Source organism: Aedes albopictus, chromosome 3, assembly GCF_035046485.1.
Source record: "Aedes albopictus strain Foshan chromosome 3, AalbF5, whole genome shotgun sequence".
Classification (NCBI taxonomy): domain Eukaryota; kingdom Metazoa; phylum Arthropoda; class Insecta; order Diptera; family Culicidae; genus Aedes; species Aedes albopictus.
In genome coordinates this window covers 420,795,124-420,813,356 of record NC_085138.1, presented here as the reverse complement: position 1 = coordinate 420,813,356, position 18,233 = coordinate 420,795,124, and the positions used below count along the sequence as shown (strand labels likewise).

Here is an 18,233-nt window from a genome sequence, read left to right as displayed (position 1 = left end):
AAATAAATCTGCTGTTGAAAACTCAGTAAAAAGATGGAAAGAATACTGAACTCAGTGAAAAAATTACTGAGCTGGAACATCTGAATCTTAGTGTGTACATGGAAACCTTCTCAAGCAGATTTCTCAATGTTTACATTTTGGACTTAAGCCCTTATCACATGTTACGCTAGATATATAAAATCCCAGAGTTGTCTGTCCTTCCGTCACGCTTTGAAATGTTTCACAGAATGAAAGCTACAATAATCAGTGCGCTGTAGCATTGTACCTATGTTGACTTGGTGCATCCTTCCATTGGTGCCTCATTGCGTTGGTGCATATTTGAATTAGTACATCGTTGCATTGGTGCATTGCTGCATTGGTCGTACATCAATGCATCGTATGATTTCTAAAGCATTGTTTTGTTATGTCGTTTTAGTTTTTGCGGTGGTGCTACACCGGTGTAGCACTTTTGCACTGAAAGTGTTCGTTTTTGATTTTCGTGCTGCACCGGTGTAGCACTTTTTCTATACCGCTCAAGATAGTGCAGCACTCAAAAATTCGAGAGTGTAGCGGGTGTACACCGTATCCACCAATCAACGTTTGCAAGGTTTAAATATTATGATTTTTATTCACGCACACCAATGCAACTGCACCGAAAATGTTCATTTTTGGAGTGAAAAGTGTAGCACAAAGCGGTGTAGCACCCGCACAAAAACGAAAACGACATCAATCAATTCAGCAGTTTCTAGAATTGTCTTTCCATTCTATGGATCAGAACCCTACAACAGTCATTTATAGTCGAAAGGTGGATGCTTGGAAGTATACCTTCTGGCGCTTCTCGATGAGATGCCCAATGCTGTGGAAATTTTCACCAATGCATTGATGTAATAGCTTTCGTGGAATCTTTTAAAAAGTTTCTTTCTAGAAGATTCTGTGAATAAAAATTATAGATATGAGATCACAGAGTTGTCAGTTCTTCCGTCGCGTTTGAAATGTTTCGTTGAACTGTTTCACATGGTTATACAAGTATTATCTTTTCATTGTTCCGTCATACATTGGTGCATTGTTGTATTTTTGCATTGGTGTATCGTATTGTTGCATCGCTGCATTAGTGTATCGCTGCATTGTTTCATCTTTTCTTGATGCATCGCTGCATTTTTGCATTACTGCATCAATCCTGTACAAAAATCTAGAAGTTTCTTTCATTCTATGAATTAGAACCCTACAACAATAATATACAAGCCAATGTTGGATATGTTATAGTATACCTTCTGGCGCTTTCCAAAGAGGTGCACCATGTTGAGTGAAATATTTCATATATGAACAAGAAAGCTTCTAGAAAATACCTTCTAGGAGATTCTAGCATTTTCTTGATTGTATAAAAACTACTTTTTTAGGAACGTGGCTAGTCACGTTGGGTCTGCTAGTTTAGGAATAATGTTCAATATTTAACATTGGTTTATCATGTTTTATAGCACATCTTCAATTTCCACTAACGCATATGCGATTTTGTAGTACCTTTAGTATAAAATGCTAGAACCATGTAGGAACACTCAGTTTTTTTTCGACAGCTTTGTTCTCTTCGTCATGGGGTGTTATCTAAAGTCTGATAAACTTTAAGTTGGCGTCACATCTTTGCCAATCAAACTGTTTACAACTAAGTTTCAAGCAATTTGGACGACAAAACCCCTTATGGCAAAGAGAGTAAAACTGCCAAAAATACCCAAAGTCACTCTCAAGACATATAATTTAATTATCGTTCAGTAATCAATCTAGCTATAGAGAAACCTGTTTGAATAATAACGGATAAAGCAAACATTTTCAATTATAGACGACACAAACAAATCAATATGGCAATAACCTCTTATCAGCCTTTGTTTTCCAAACCTATACCACCGACGTGACAGTGGCGATCCAAAACTGTCCCCTCCTAATTTAACGGTCGACCAGCGAAGCGAGCGATCGCTTCTGCCAAATCAGCACAGACGCGAACCGTTTCCTATATGAACACACGGGGGTTTGATGTCGAGCTATCAAATCATCGCGAGCCGTTAAATATTGCACTGTTCCCACCAAATCGAACTGCACAGTATGAAAGTGTGACGGTTAAAAAGTGTGACGATAAGTGCAACCATGCTGTCTGACAGCATTTTGACGTCGAGAAATGTCACAGATTAGCACGTGGTGTGTGCTGCGTCGGATTCTTTTTCGGTTTTGTTTTGATTCTCAGTCATCTGACAACTCTCCGATTCAATTTTCTCTCTGTTTTTCTCGCGAAAATTGGTGCAGTGTGGCCAGTCATGCAGGTTTGTGCGTTTCTTTTGGTGTAAAAAGTTTTTGAAATGTTAAATTTATGAAAATGATGTCGGCAACCGTGCCCGAGCACAGAAATAGTGTGATAGCTGAAGTGCATCATAAATCCATCTTTGAAAGCAACCAGCAATATAGAGGTGGCGATAATGTTCGGCTATTTTTCATCATGGCGTCGCGGACAACAAATTTGAATTTATTTGTTCTAGCTGTCACGTCGGTTCGTCGGTGCCTATACTGCTTTACATATTTACTACATTAGCAAAAATCAAAACTTGTTCGAACCGAATGTTAATACTTGTTTAAGCTCCATTTTGTAAGAAATATTTTGGTTCAACGGTAGAAGTTCATAACTTGTGGTAAAAATAAGAAACATTAACCTTCTCAAGACATTAGGAAAAATAGCATAATTCATCATGTAAATAGATCCACTATTTAACAATTGATCATGCTAATCGGAAAGATTGCGTTCAATAGATAAGAGTTTATGAATGCTCACAAAAAAAATCGAATATGGCGTGGTAAGTGACCAGAACTATCAAAAAATATTTTTTGATAATCATTAATGGAATTGAATAAGCAAGCGAAGTATCGAAATTTGCACTTTTCGAATGATCAAGTTTTTATTATATTTACAAAGCAAAAACGTGACACTTTATTTCTAGAAATTTGCTTTCAAAGCATTCCATAAAATTCAATTGAACTGGCCACCATGAACGCCGTGAGTCACGCGCTGAACGTTGGTGAATTGCTATCTCTTCCTCACTGATGGAATGGTCTTCGTTCAATCTGCTGACTCTTTTGCACTGCTGGATTTATCGAATCAAACAAATCGAGAGGAAAGTTTGACGAACTTGGATGATCTTGATGGTTTGGTCAAACTGGATGATAGTGGTGGTTGGATCAATCTTTCTGTTACGATGTGGATCCCCTCCACGGTGGCATTGTGGCCGATGAGGCAATTACTCGTGGTCCATCAGCGAACCACGCCACCGATAGCCGCACACTACCACGCGAAGAATAAAATGACCAACGGATGACCAGACAACAACAAACGATAGGATACCTCGAACAAAAGATTGAAAACCAAAAGTCATGCTGTAAAGCCAATAGAGTTGACGAAATTAATTTTCCCTAAAATATAATTGAATTCCTACTAAATATAGTTCTGTGCTTAAATCTAGTTAAAAGTAAAGTTCAGAAGTGAATTTGAGCCTAAACTATAGTCTATCGTTAGAGTTAATAGATTGCCAACTGAACTGTAGTGGAGATAGAGCCAGGGTAAATATGCAAATATCTAGCATGTTTGTTAAAAATACTTATAAAAAACCATCCTTAATCAAGGCTTAGGTGCTACAACGTGCAATCTACCTACATCTAATCTTATAAAGCTAATTGAGCAACCACTGTGAGTACGACAAAATTAATATACAGAATCACTAATTACATAATATTTTCATACAGAAGGCAAATACACAGTGGCCCAAAGTGTAGATTCGTGATCCAATTGCGAAAGGTGTTTCACCAAAAATTGTAAGTGGAAAAATAGAGAATTTGGAAAATGTTAATAATAAAACTTAAATTGCAGCTTATAGCTAACCACACCAAAAACTGGTTTGCTTATAGATTTGGGAAAACATCCGTACATTTTCTATAAGAATTTTTGTACGTGGATAGGCGCAATGGATGGAGGTCACGGTAAGACGGTGTCCAACTGCAAAATCTGCAACCGTCCTGACTCGGCAGATGCCCAGATGGTTGCCTGCGACAAGTGCCAGTTGTGGGAACACTTCACGTGTGCGGGCGTTGATGAAACCGTCAAGGATCGGCAGTATGTATGCAATGATTGCATAGCCAAGGTGAGTGCCGATAAATCTAAGCGCGGGAAACAGCTGAAAGCTGACAATCGGTCCGCCAAATCCGGTGGAAGATCAGCTTCGAGGAAAGGCTCGAAGATTGCTTCGATCCCAGCGAGCCAAACTTCCAGTGCTCGGGCAGCCGCCCTGGAGGCCCATATGAAGGTCATCGAGGAAGAGAAGGAGATGAAGGAACAGGAGCTGAAGGAGCAGGAAGAGCTGAAGAAAATGGAACTGGATGAAGAACAGCGTCAGATCGAAGAGAAGAAGCAATTGATAGAGGAAGAACGACGTCTCCGCCAGCGAAAGCTCACGGAAAAAAATCCATTCCCAAGACCATGAATATGACTCATAGTTTCCCGATATTTTTATGATTTTATGTTATAAATATACACCATGATTAAATTTTATGATCTTATGATTGATTTCACCATAACGCTATGCACCCGTTATTGTTTTGGCTTTCGACGACCAAAAATGGAAAATATAATCATGAAGCTATGATTAAATAAGCTGGGATCATGAGTAGCATTCATGAAGCCAAGAATAATTTTCATAAACCTGGATGCAGATCCTGATGCTTTACCACCAGATTCATAAAATTATGGTTTTTTGAGGTAGAACCATGCATAGAATTCATGGAATCAAAAAATACTTTTATGATTCCGTCGCCGTCGGACCTATATGCTTCTCAGTCAAATTCATAAAATCATGGTTGAGGGAGATGGAACCATGCATAGAATTCATGGAATTAAGAATTGCTTTTATGATTCCGTCATCGTCGGACCTCAATGTTTCTCAGTCAAATTCATAAAATCATGGTTGAGGGAGATGGAACCATGCATAGAATTCATGGAATTAAGAATTGCTTTTATGATTCCGTCATCGTCGGACCTCAATGTTTCTCAGTCAAATTCATAAAATCATGGTTGAGGGAGATGGAACCATGCATAGAATTCATGGAATTAAGAATTACTTTTATGATTCCGTCGTCGTCGGTCCCAAATGCTTTTAATTAGATTAACAAAACGATGCAAGCTAAAATCTCAAGAAAATAAAATACGTGATATCAGAGCCCATTTCTATGATTTTGGGACCTATCCATCATCCTTTTTTTCTATGAGCAAGCAGCACTTTTTAGTTGTCCTCTTGTTAGTGTAGATATGTAATGTTCAAATATAAAAGAGAACAACAATGATCGAACTCACCGGATAATCGTATTTAGCTGGTTTACTATTTTTGTCTTTGGTTACTACATCCAACAGGCTACCCGAGCAGGAGAAAATAGCTGAAGAATAACTAACTCAAGTATGGAAAACCGAATACCTACAACCTGAATGAGGTATTAAGTAGCCCTGCATAAGAGGTAAAATACCTAAAATAATAACTGGTGTGCATTCTGTGCATAACGCGTGAATAATGACATCAGGTATGGCAGTACCTAAATAATAATCGGCGATTTTTCATACAAAAAGCGATTTTTCCATAATTGAATAATACCTCAAGCAGTCTTCAACACCAAACCAATAACTCGTTGAGGTATTCCATCAATACCTACAAAATACCAAAATAAGTTATTTCCAATACCTGGATAACCGACCAATAACTTGTCTTGGTATGATACCTGACTTTGGTATGCTCCAGTTATGTGGCAGTTATTCATTCCTGCTCGGGTAAGGATGCCCTCCAAACCACATTAATTGTTCACTAGTTCACACCACTTGCTGAGTCTCCGAAGTCGTCGAACGATGGATAAACCGGAAAAATAGAGAGAATTACCGAAAATTAACGCGCGATTCTCACTTTGCTTCACCCTCCGTACATAAACTCGGAACTACGACGGATGGCACAACGAAAACGCGAACTGGGCACTGTTTACTTTTTGCGCGTGTACTTTTTAGTCATTCAACTCCCAACAAACTGCCGAATCTTACGGGCACACTGTTTCGATGTTCCATTTCCTCATATATGCACATTTATAACTCTAACCAAATAAAAACTTTGCAGGTTCAACTTTTTCCACATGTCTGTGCTGGACGACCGCGCGATTTATATAATTGCATATGGCAGATAAGTGTAACGCTAGGAAGCGACCATGAATAGAATTTATGAAAATGCTTGTTTCTATTCATATTTCTGGTCAACTCATTCATGATATTATGAATTTTAATTATGATATTATGAGTTGGCAGACATCATAAGAACATGATTGTTTATTCATGATGAGGGGAATGGATTTTTTTCCGTGCTGGACGAACAACGGGCGTTGCTGGCGAAACAGCAATTGATTCGGAGAGAATCGGTCGAGAAGAAGAATGAGCTAATCAAGCGGATGTCGGAGGCCGGAAGCGGATGCGGCAGCAGTACGAGCTCACTTCCAGATTCACGAGAGAAGGTGAAGAGTTGGCTAGCAGGTCAACATACCGATGGAAGATCTTTGGGGAAGATGGTGGAGGAACAAAAAGCTAATAGAGGCCTTCACCCGACAGTTTCTCAAGACCCGTTGGCATACCAGCTACCAACATCGCAATCCAGGGTTGCACAAATCACCTCGCAAATGGCTCGTGGTATGCAAGTGGGAAGCTTGTCCCAAACGCTACAGCAAGCTCGGTCAGAAATTGTCGTGCAACCGTTCCAACGATACGTAGCGAACTCCCAGCCTCACATTCAACCGATGCTGTGTACTAATCAGGCTGTGCACCGCCAGCTTTCAGCGCAGCAGCAGCTGTGTTATCCATACGTACAGCAGCAACAACGCCATCCACACAGCGGCGGCCCTGTCAACCAGGATGCGGCCCATAGTACAGCGCCTGAACAGCAACATGGTGGATATGATCGGTCGGAAGCGACACCGCTCTCGCTGGTCATTGAGCAGCCATCTCAGCGATACGCAGGGATTCCCGGGTCAAGTTATCCAACGTATCCTCCACAGAACGTTGGTTTTTCGAATCCACGGGTGAATCGGCAGTCCCATCGATACCAACAGGAGATCGTGCCTCCGCAAGTTCAACAGCCAGCTATGGCTGAACAATCCGTCGTTCTTCAGTCGCAACAGCTTGCAGCGCGGCAGGTAGTGGGGAAACAGTTGCCCAGATTCGATGGCAACCCAATTGACTGGCCTATGTTCATCAGTAGCTATGAACAGTCGACCGCTGCTTGCGGCTTCACAAACGCTGAAAACCTGATTAGGCTTCAGCAGTGCCTGACTGGACACGTGAAAGAGTCGGTCTGCAGCAAACTTCTGCTGCCAGAGAGCGTGCCTCACGCTATCGAGACACTGCGTATACGCTACGGTAGACCAGAGCTGCTACTCAAATCGCTCCTCGAAAAGGTTCGTCGTACACCAGGCCCAAGACAAGATAAATTGGAAACGGTTATCGAGTTCGGTTTGGCAGTTGGCAATTTTGTCGATCATCTCCGGGCGGCGCAGTTGCAGCAACATCTCACCAACCCCATGATGATGCAGGAGTTGGTAGATAAGCTCCCAGGCTTGATGAAAATGGAGTGGGCTTCCTTCAAGGGCCAACAACCGTTGGCAGACTTAGAGACCTTTGGGCGCTTCATGGAAAAGCAGGTCAACGCAGCGAGTGCGGTCAGCTTCGAGCTTCCAGTCCACGAGAAGACGTATAAGCACGAAAAGCAGAAAGGAAGGGAGAGTGCCGGGATCCATGCACATTCGCAAAGCGATTGTCCCAGCAGTAAAACGAATTCGTCAGGACCACCACGGAAGCCGACTAAAATCTGTGGTATCTGTACTCGCGAAGGTCACAGGGCGGCGGATTGCTCTCAGTTTAAAGAGCTGAACGTCGACGAGCGGTGGAAGACTATTCAGAAGAAGGGCTTATGCAGAACATGTCTGAACAGCCACGGCAAATGGCCTTGCAAGTCATGGCAAGGCTGTGCGGTAGATGGGTGCCGACTGAAGCACCATACTCTTCTTCACTCTCCTTCATCGACACACCATGTCAATTATTCATCTACCCATACACCTTCAACGAAAGCCTTGTTCCGCATACTACCTGTCATCCTATACAACGAAGGCAGAAGCGTGTCGGTATTCGCTTTCATCGACGAAGGTTCGGAAATCACACTGCTGGAAGACAACGTTGCGAAGCAGCTGGGTGTAAAAGGTCCCGTGAAAGCTTTAACTCTCCAGTGGACAGGTAACGTTAAGCGGAATGAGTCCAGGTCCCAGGAGGTGAACTTGGGAATATCAGGGAAGTGTGGTTCTGAAAAGTTCGATCTTCGTCAAGCCAGGACAGTCAGCTGTCTATTTCTGCCCAGTCAGCAGCTCAACTACGGAGAATTGTCTCAGCGTTTCCCACACCTCCGCGGTCTCCCAATGGAGAGTTATGAAAATGTTCAGCCGAAGCTTCTGATCGGCTTGGATAACCTTCGTCTAGGCGCTCCACTGAAACTTCGTGAGGGTGGACCGAACGATCCAATTGCTGCAAAGTGTCGCCTAGGGTGGACCGTCTATGGGTGTGCTGGTGACAGAGGAGAAAACGCAGCTTTGGTTAATTTTCACACCGTGGAAGCTGCGGATACGGATCACCTATTGAACGAGCAGTTGCGAGATTTTTTCGCCTTGGAGAATGACGGCCTCTTCAATCGCAACGAAACCCTAGAATCGGAGGAAGATAAACGAGCGCGGATGATTCTCGAACAGACGACTCGACGCATTGGTGATCGTTTCGAGACGGGACTTCTATGGCGAACAGATAATCCAGAATTCCCTGACAGCTACCCGATGGCGACTAGACGACTGGTGGGATTGGAAAGGAAATTTGCCAAACAGCCGCAGCTCGGAGATCGAGTACGTGAACAGATTCATGACTACGAGCGTAAAGGCTACGCGCACAGGGCGACTCAAGCGGAGCTGGACTCAGTGGATCGCAGCCGATTGTGGTTCCTGCCGTTAGGAGTAGTTCAACATCCCAGAAAGCAGAAAGTTCGGTTGATTTGGGATGCCAAAGCTACAGTGGGATCTGTCTCCTTCAATTCTAAACTCCTAAAGGGTCCTGACCTGCTGACACCATTGCTCGCCGTACTCAGCTCCTTTCGCCAATTCCCGGTAGCCGTGTGTGGTGATATACGGGAAATGTTCCACCAGATTAAAATCAGGGAACAAGACCGTCTCTCTCAGTGCTTTCTGTGGCGTGACACTCCGTCAGAAGATATCAAAATATACGTGATGGATGTTGCGACGTTTGGGTCTACATGTTCGCCCGTATCAGCCCAATTTGTAAAAAACCTAAACGCTGCAGAGTTTTCTGAGCAATATCCACGAGCCGCGGTCGCCATCATCAAGCACCAGGCGGAAGCTGTCCAGGTAGTCGTGGACGACTACCTGGACAGCTTCCGGACAGTCCAGGAAGCTACAGAAGTCGTGAATGAGGTGAAACTCGTTCATTCAAAGGGAGGATTCGAGCTTCGTAATTTCCTGTCCAACTCTGGGGAAGTTCTGCAAGGTATCGGAGAAAAATCAGGAGATCCAATGAAGGAATTGGCCTTGGAGAGGGCTGAAAACACAGAATCGGTTTTGGGGATGAAATGGATGCCCAGTGTAGACTGCTTCACGTACACCGTCAAACTTCGGGAAGATCTTCAATGGATTCTCAACCACAACCACGTTCTCACGAAACGAGAAATACTTCGGGTCGTTATGAGCCTGTTTGACCCACTAGGCCTAGTCTCTTTCTTCCTCATTCAAGGAAAGGTCCTAATCCAAGGAATCTGGGCCTCAGGAACAGGTTGAGACGAACCGGTCAACGAAAACAACATTCGACAATGGCGCCAATGGGTGGATTGTTTCGATCAGTTGAACACAGTAAGGATTCCACGGTGCTACTTCTCCACCGCCTTTTCCAACAATGCCAATCGACTAGAGGTCCATGTCTTCGTTGACGCTAGCGAAACAGCATACTGCTGCGTCGTATATTTTCGACTAGTGAGTGAAAGTGGTATTCAAGTAGCTCTGGTTGGATCGAAAAGCAGAGTGGCGCCCCTAAAGACTCTTTCCATCCCATGATTAGAGTTGAAGGCTGCTGTTCTCGGTGCTCAATACCTTCAATCTGTTCTAAGCAATCATGAACTTCCGGTGTCTAAACGCTATCTGTGGACCGATTCCACAACCGTACTAGCGTGGATTCTATCAGACCACCGCCGGTTCCAGAAGTTTGTTGCGGTTCGAGTGGGCGAAATTTTGACACTGAGTGATCCTCAAGACTGGAGATGGGTCCCGACAAAAGCCAATGTAGCTGATATGGCCACAAAGTGGGGAAAAGGCCCTGTATTCCAAGCACAAAATCCGTGGTTTCGTGGTCCATCTTTCCTTCATCAAAGTGAAGAACATTGGCCGGAACGTCGTCAAGATATTTCGACCCAAGAAGAACTTCGGCCAGTTCATGCGCACTGGTCAGCAGTCCCACTGATTGAAGCCACAAGATTCTGTCGGTACGAGAGGATGCAGCGGGCAATGGCGTATGCTTTACGTTTCGTAGACAATCTTCGTCATAAACGGAGCGGTTCAGCACTACAGCTAGGCGTTCTCAACCAAACTGAATTGAAGCGTGCAGAGGAAGCGTTGTGGAAAGTAGCTCAAGCGGACTGCTTTCCTGAAGAAATAACAGTCCTGTCTCCGACGCAAGGATCACCGGATACGCGGCACGCTTGCGTGTCCAAATCAAGCCCGATTTTCAAAGTATGGCCATATCTGGACGACCAAGGGATCCTCCGGATGAGGGGCCGTATTGGCGCTGCAACATTCGCACCAGTCGAAGCCAGATTCCCTGCTGTTTTGCCCCGGCATCATCGCATTACCAAACTTATAACTGACTGCTATCATCGCCGCTTTCGCCATGCAAACAGGGAAACTGTCGTGAACGAAATGCGGCAATGATTTGAAGTGGCAAAGCTGCGAAGTCTCGTCGAGAAGGTTTCAAGGGAATGTGCCCTTTGTCGCGTGAAGAAAAGTCGTCCACAACCTCCAGCAATGGCTCCACTTCCACCGGCTCGACTGCAAGCTTTCGTCCGACCATTTACATTTGTTGGAGTAGATTATTTCGGGCCTGTTTTCGTCAGAGTTGGAAGGAGCCAAGTTAAACGTTGGGTGGCAGTATTTACCTGCCTGACAGTGCGCGCGGTGCATATCGAAGTAGTGCACAATCTGTCAACTGAATCGTGCATCATGGCAGTCCGGCGGTTTGTTGCACGGCGAGGTCCGCCAGCTGAAATCTACAGCGACAACGCAACGTGCTTCCAGGGTGCGGGCAATGTTTTAGAGAAGCAGCGTGAGCGGAACGAAGCTCTGGCGTCATCTTTTACAAGTGCCAGAACAAAATGGATGTTCATCCCTCCGGCGGCGCCGCACATGGGCGGAGCCTGGGAGCGTCTCGTACGTTCAGTGAAAACCGCAATTGGAGCAGTTGCGGATGCCCCCCGAAAACCAGACGATGAAACCCTGGAAACAATCCTGGTGGAAGCCGAGTTCATCATAAACTCCAGGCCTCTCACCTACATTCCCCTTAAATCAGCAGATCAAGAATCGCTCACGCCCAACCACTTTCTGTTGGGCAACTCCAGTGGCCTGAAGATTCTGCCATCCGAGCCAATGCTACAACGAGGAGATCTAAGGAGTAGCTGGAAGCTGGCCCAATGGATTTGCGACGAGTTCTGGCGCAGGTGGGTCAAAGAGTACGCACCGGTCATCACTCGCCGGACCAAATGGTTTGCGGAAACGCGGGACCTGAAAATTGATGATCTGGTTCTTGTTGTTGGTGGAACAGCGCGTCATCAGTGGATTCGTGGACGTGTAGAAAAGGTCATCGCTGGGAGAGACGGACGAGTGCGTCAAGCAGAAGTACGCACAGCATCAGGTGTATTCCGAAGACCCGCGGTAAAGCTAGCTCTACTGGACATCGTAGAGAGCAGTGAACCTGACGGCCTTCAACATGGTGGCTCCAGAGAGGATCCAGGATCCCAATCAGGTTCACGGGTGGGGGGATGTTACGATGTGGATCCCCTCCACGGTGGCATTGTGGCCGATGAGGCAATTACTCGTGGTCCATCAGCGAACCACGCCACCGATAGCCGCACACTACCACGCGAAGAATAAAATGACCAACGGATGACCAGACAACAACAAACGATAGGATACCTCGAACAAAAGATTGAAAACCAAAAGTCATGCTGTAAAGCCAATAGAGTTGACGAAATTAATTTTCCCTAAAATATAATTGAATTCCTACTAAATATAGTTCTGTGCTTAAATCTAGTTAAAAGTAAAGTTCAGAAGTGAATTTGAGCCTAAACTATAGTCTATCGTTAGAGTTAATAGATTGCCAACTGAACTGTAGTGGAGATAGAGCCAGGGTAAATATGCAAATATCTAGCATGTTTGTTAAAAATACTTATAAAAAACCATCCTTAATCTAGGCTTAGGTGCTACAACGTGCAATCTACCTACATCTAATCTTATAAAGCTAATTGAGCAACCACTGTGAGTACGACAAAATTAATATACAGAATCACTAATTACATAATATTTTCATACAGAAGGCAAATACACAGTGGCCCAAAGTGTAGATTCGTGATCCAATTGGCTTCTTTAACGTTGTTGAGATGATTTCATATTCTGAATCTGCATGCAAAACTGAGCCGAAATCCAAATTTTCATGAATTTAGGTGCCCGGGAACCTATTTAAAAATCAGTTTGAAGTTTGTATGGGAACGATTTGTCGAATCACCCCTCGTCGCATTTTGTACTGGGCGGAGCTGTCAAGCAGTTGCCGAGCTGTCAAAAGGTGATTTTGAAACATCTCTTTAAAATTGATTTTAGGTACCAAAATAATGTTCTAAAAATCTGAAAAAAATCATAGTGGTTCAGAAAAAGGTGCTCTTTCGTATAAAATCAAAAAATCAATACATTTTTCTTAATTTAAAAACCCAATTGCGAAAGGTGTTTCACCAAAAATTGTAAGTGGAAAAATAGAGAATTTGGAAAATGTTAATAATAAAACTTAAATTGCAGCTTATAGCTAACCACTTCAAAAACTGGTTTGCTTATAGATTTGGGAAAACATCCGTACACTTTCGGAGGGGAAATATTGAGGATATGAACACCAACCTCAATCCTCGCTTTTGCAGGTTGGTCAGTATTTATATCAAGATTCAACATTATCATCCATCTTCTCCGCAATAAAAATGCAAGCAATACATTTAGCAATATTTCCATCAAATTGTGTTTCTTGATGAAGTTGAAGGAAAGATTGAACCTCTTGGTTGAATCAACTTATTGATGTGTAAATAAAATGGCACTTCAGAAATACATGAAAATATACCGTGAGGTCGCCATTCACCATTCGTTTCATACGATATGAATATAAATCTTCCGGAATTCCTCAGGATTTATCCAGAAATTTTTCCTTCAGGAATTCCTATCTGAATTCCTTTAGAAAATTTCTTAATTTTCACGACATAATCGCTAATTTTAATCGTCAACTAGTATCGATTTTTGTTGAACTATTTAATGAATAGGAAGCAAAGAAGGACATCTGTCTACATAGAACGTCACGTAAGGAAGTTTGGAGAAGCAATAACAATTCAGCACCTATCAATTAATCAGTTGAAAAAAAACTAAATATTAAACTAAGGAATTTCGGACAAATGAGTTCCGGTATATTTAGATTTTCCAGCAAAGTCTATCCGTCAATTCTATCGTATTGTTCGAAACTGTTGGAACTCTATCGTACTAAACGGTCCGAACTGTTCCAGCGGATAGGTCGTCAGGTCCGTCGGCGAATGTACCCTAATCTGGCGCATGTGAGTGTCGCGCCCGTTCTGGTGGTTACTGATCACGGCAATCTGAATCATGAACGTCCGCATCGGGATGTCTCGCACCTCCTTGATCGGGATGCACACCCAGCCGGACGGTTCGCACAGATCCAAAACCTCGACCTCCTGCAGGTCGTTGAAGTGCGTTCCGCAGCGGATCGAAACCCGGCTCGGGGTGTAGCTCTCGTCCAGCTTGTAGTCGGAATAGATGTAGATCTGACTTACCGTGGTCTTCCGGGAGAACTGGATGTTTACCAGATGCGGCAGCTGCCCGTCCGATTGCCAGTACGTTTCCATCGAGTTGTCCCGCAGCTGCTCAACGCCGAATCCTGGAAGGGAGCGTTTTTTTTTTAAGGCAAGGATTTCGATGAATCAATTCAAAAGAGAATACCTATGTTTCCTTGACCTGGCAAATGGTAATACCAACAGGGTATCGTTTAAACTAAATAAATTACAATTACAATTACAATTACCTACCAGGTTTACAGGAGGACAAACTCCAAATCGCTTGGGAACCAACTTCACGAACAGTTCCGGACCGTTCCTCGGTGGTAGGACAAACAGTTACACCGGTTTTTTTGTTCATTTTGTACCGGGGCAGTAGCGACTCTATAAATAAAGCCATTGAAGGACGATTTCAACGAACAATAAATGTAAATGTAAATTTCTCTTGATTGTTGTTCTTCGTCGTCAGACTTTGTTTTCATAATTTTGCAATGGCGTCGATGGCGTGCCCGATAACTTGTGTTAAGTCAGGCACTAAAAAAACCAGGCACTAAAATTTTTTCCTACCTTAGCGACATCTACGTTCGGATCCAAGAAGAAATTCGCCAGGCACTAAAAACCAAGCACTAAAATATGTGTGAAATATTTCATTTTTTTGTGCCTCGGGTGGTTAATCGAAAATTATGTTACGAAAACGGCAATTGTGAAGTTAAGCACTAAAATCACAGAGAACAGACATCCAAGTCCAGTTCCGAAACTGTGTAAGGAATTTAACGGCCATTTGAAATCGCCAACACAAGTGGCAATAGCGCGGCGCTGCAATCGGTTAATTTCCCATATTAATTTAATTCACCACTTGAAATGTTTCAATTCACCACTGACTGTGGCAATATGGTGTTTGGTGGCGTTAGTGTTGTCATCGTGTATTGGTTTGCAACCTTACTCAAGTAAAGATTCAAATCCTTACACAACTTTCCGAATGAAATTTGTTCTAGCCTTGATGTCTGTTCTCTGTGCTAAAATTGAGGTGGCAAAAAGTGGTAAATTTGAGCCTTTATTTCTTCACATCCTCAAAGCCAAAATGACAGCGCTGTGCGGGCTGCTCAAGTCGCTGAAGAAGTCGCCATTACGATTGCATTTTCTTTTTCTTGGCGTAACATCCCAACTGGGGTAAAACCTGCTCCTCAGCTTAGTCACTTTGTTCTATGTCTAGGTGCAGTTATTAACTGAGAGGTGCTTTGGTAACGTCCATTTTGCATGTTTATGTGTGGCAAGTACAAAGATCATCTACACGGCGGATTTGCTTTGCTCATTTGCTCGGCTATCTCTGTCACTCCACAAGCTGCTTCATTTAAAAACAGCCATTTATGAGATTGGCTGACCGAACTAGAAAATGTGTAAATTAAGATATCTATAGAGGCTCTATAGAGCCTCTTAGAGTGAAAGAAATATCAATGAAAAAATGTGTGAAGCAAATCTGCCATGAGGATATTTCCATTTTGAAGAATCGAACCCGTCATCTTCAGCATGGCTTTGCAAAATACTTGCGCGTTTACCAGAGAAACCGTAGGGATTTGACTAATTAAATATTGTTTAACAAATTAACAGATTCAGCAAACCATTCCTACAAGGAATTTCACCATAGAAAATATTTGACGAATAAAATAATTTTTTAACGAAATACAGTTTTACCAAACTATCCCTAGTTAAAAGAAGACACTCTGAGCTATCATCCGACGGGTAGCATGGATACTGAATCGTAAAAAATATGCACTTTGAAGAATTTTTGTATTTTGGGAGTTTCTAGGAATTTTACTATAGAAAATATTTGACGAATAAAATAAATTTTTAACGAAATAACAGTTTCACCAAACCGTCCCTAGTTGAAAGAAGACACTCTGAGCTATCATCCGACGGGTAGCATGGATACTGAATCGTAAAAAATATGCACTTTGAAAAATTTTTGTATTTTAGTGGTTCAAAGGAATTTCACCATAGAAAATATTTGACGAATAAAATAAATTTTTAACGAAATAACAGTTTCACCAAACCGTCCCTAGTTGAAAGAAGACACTCTGAGCTATCATCCGACGGATAGCATGGATACTGAATCGTAAAAAATATGCACTTTGAAGAATTTTTGTATTTTGGGAGTTTCAAGGAATTTCACTATAGAAAATATTTGACGAATAAAATAAATTTTTAACGAAATAACAGTTTCACCAAACCATCCCTAGTTGAAAGAAGACACTCTGAGCTATCATCCGACGGGTAGCATGGATACTGAATCGTAAAAAAATATGCACTTTGAAGAATTTTTGTATTTTGGGAGTTTCAAGGAATTTCACTATAGAAAATATTTGACGAATAAAATAATTTTTTAACGAAATAACAGTTTCACCAAACCATCCCTAGTTGAAAGGAGACACTCTGAGCTATCATCCGACGGGTAGCATGGATACTGAATCGTAAAAAATATGCACTTTGAAGAATTTTTGTATTTTAGTGGTTCAAAGGAATTTCACCATAGAAAATATTTGACGAATAAAATAAATTTTTAACGAAATAACAGTTTCACCAAACCATCCCTAGTTGAAAGAAGACACTCTGAGCTATCATCCGATGGGTAGCACGGATACTGAATCGTAAAAAATATGCACTTTGAAGAATTTTTGTATTTTGGGAGTTTCAAGGAATTTCACTATAGAAAATATTTGACGAATAAAATAATTTTTTAACGAAATAACAGTTTCACCAAACCATCCCTAGTTGAAAGGAGACACTCTGAGCTATCATCCGACGGGTAGCATGGATACTGAATCGTAAAAAATATGCACTTTGAAGAATTTTTGTATTTTGGGAGTTTCAAGGAATTTCACTATAGAAAATATTTGACGAATAAAATAATTTTTTAACGAAGTAACAGTTTCACCAAACCATCCCTAGTTGAAAGAAGACACTCTGAGCTATCATCCGATGGGTAGCACGGATACTGAATCGTAAAAAATATGCACTTTGAAGAATTTTTGTATTTTGGGAGTTTCAAGGAATTTCACTATAGAAAATATTTGACGAATAAAATAATTTTTTAACGAAATAACAGTTTCACCAAACCGTCCCTAGTTGAAAGAAGACACTCTGAGCTATCATCCGACGGGTAGCATGGATACTGAATCGTAAAAAATATGCACTTTGAAGAATTTTTGTATTTTAGTGGTTCAAAGGAATTTCACCATAGAAAATATTTGACGAATAAAATAAATTTTTAACGAAATAACAGTTTCACCAAACCATCCCTAGTTGAAAGAAGACACTCTGAGCTATCATCTGATGGGTAGCACGGATACTGAATCGTAAAAAATATGCACTTTGAAGAATTTTTGTATTTTGGGAGTTTCAAGGAATTTCACTATAGAAAATATTTGACGAATATTTAAAATAATTTTTTAACGAAATAACAGTTTCACCAAACCATCCCTAGTTGGAAGAAGACACTCTGAGCTATCATCCGATGGGTAGCACGGATACTGAATCGTAAAAAATATGCACTTTGAAGAATTTTTGTATTTTGGGAGTTTCAAGGAATTTCACCATAGAAAATATTTGACGAATAAAATAAATTTTTAACGAAATAACAGTTTCACCAAACCATCCCTAGTTGAAAGAAGACACTCTGAGCTATCATCTGACGGGTAGCATGGATACTGAATCGTAAAGAATATGCACTTTGAAGAATTTTTGTATTTTGGGAGTTTCAAGGAATTTCACCATAGAAAATATTTGACGAATAAAATAAATTTTTAACGAAATAACAGTTTCACCAAACCGTCCCTAGTTGAAAGAAGACACTCTGAGCTATCATCCGACGGGTAGCATGGATACTGAATCGTAAAAAATATGCACTTTGAAGAATTTTTGTATTTTAGTGGTTCAAAGGAATTTCACCATAGAAAATATTTGACGAATAAAATAAATTTTTAACGAAATAACAGTTTCACCAAACCATCCCTAGTTGAAAGAAGACACTCT

At 41.9% G+C, this 18,233-nt stretch overlaps 1 protein-coding gene across 2 annotated transcripts; it reads right to left on the bottom strand.

Moving 5' to 3' along the window:
* Window positions 1–13,826: 13,826 nt before the first annotated feature.
* On the bottom strand, window positions 13,827–14,722 carry LOC109410624 (anaphase-promoting complex subunit 10). 2 transcript variants are annotated; one of them, XM_019684146.3, is made up of 3 exons: window positions 14,457–14,722; window positions 14,371–14,385; window positions 13,827–14,308 (listed from the first exon to the last, which is right to left on the bottom strand). In XM_019684146.3, the coding sequence occupies exons 1-3, from the start codon at window positions 14,602–14,604 to the stop codon at window positions 13,860–13,862; spliced, it is 612 nt and encodes a 203-aa protein (XP_019539691.1). In that variant the 5' UTR covers window positions 14,605–14,722; the 3' UTR covers window positions 13,827–13,859. The 2 variants fall into 2 exon arrangements, with proteins under 2 accessions (XP_019539691.1, XP_019539692.1); XM_019684147.3 differs by lacking the exon at window positions 14,371–14,385 and having other exon boundaries at window positions 14,457–14,718.
* Window positions 14,723–18,233: the final 3,511 nt, after the last annotated feature.

What these genes read in the sequence shown, in the direction of transcription:
- LOC109410624 (XM_019684146.3), bottom strand. Translation starts at nt 14,604, where the DNA reads ATGGCTTTATTTATAGAGTCGCTACTGCCCCGGTACAAAATGAACAAA.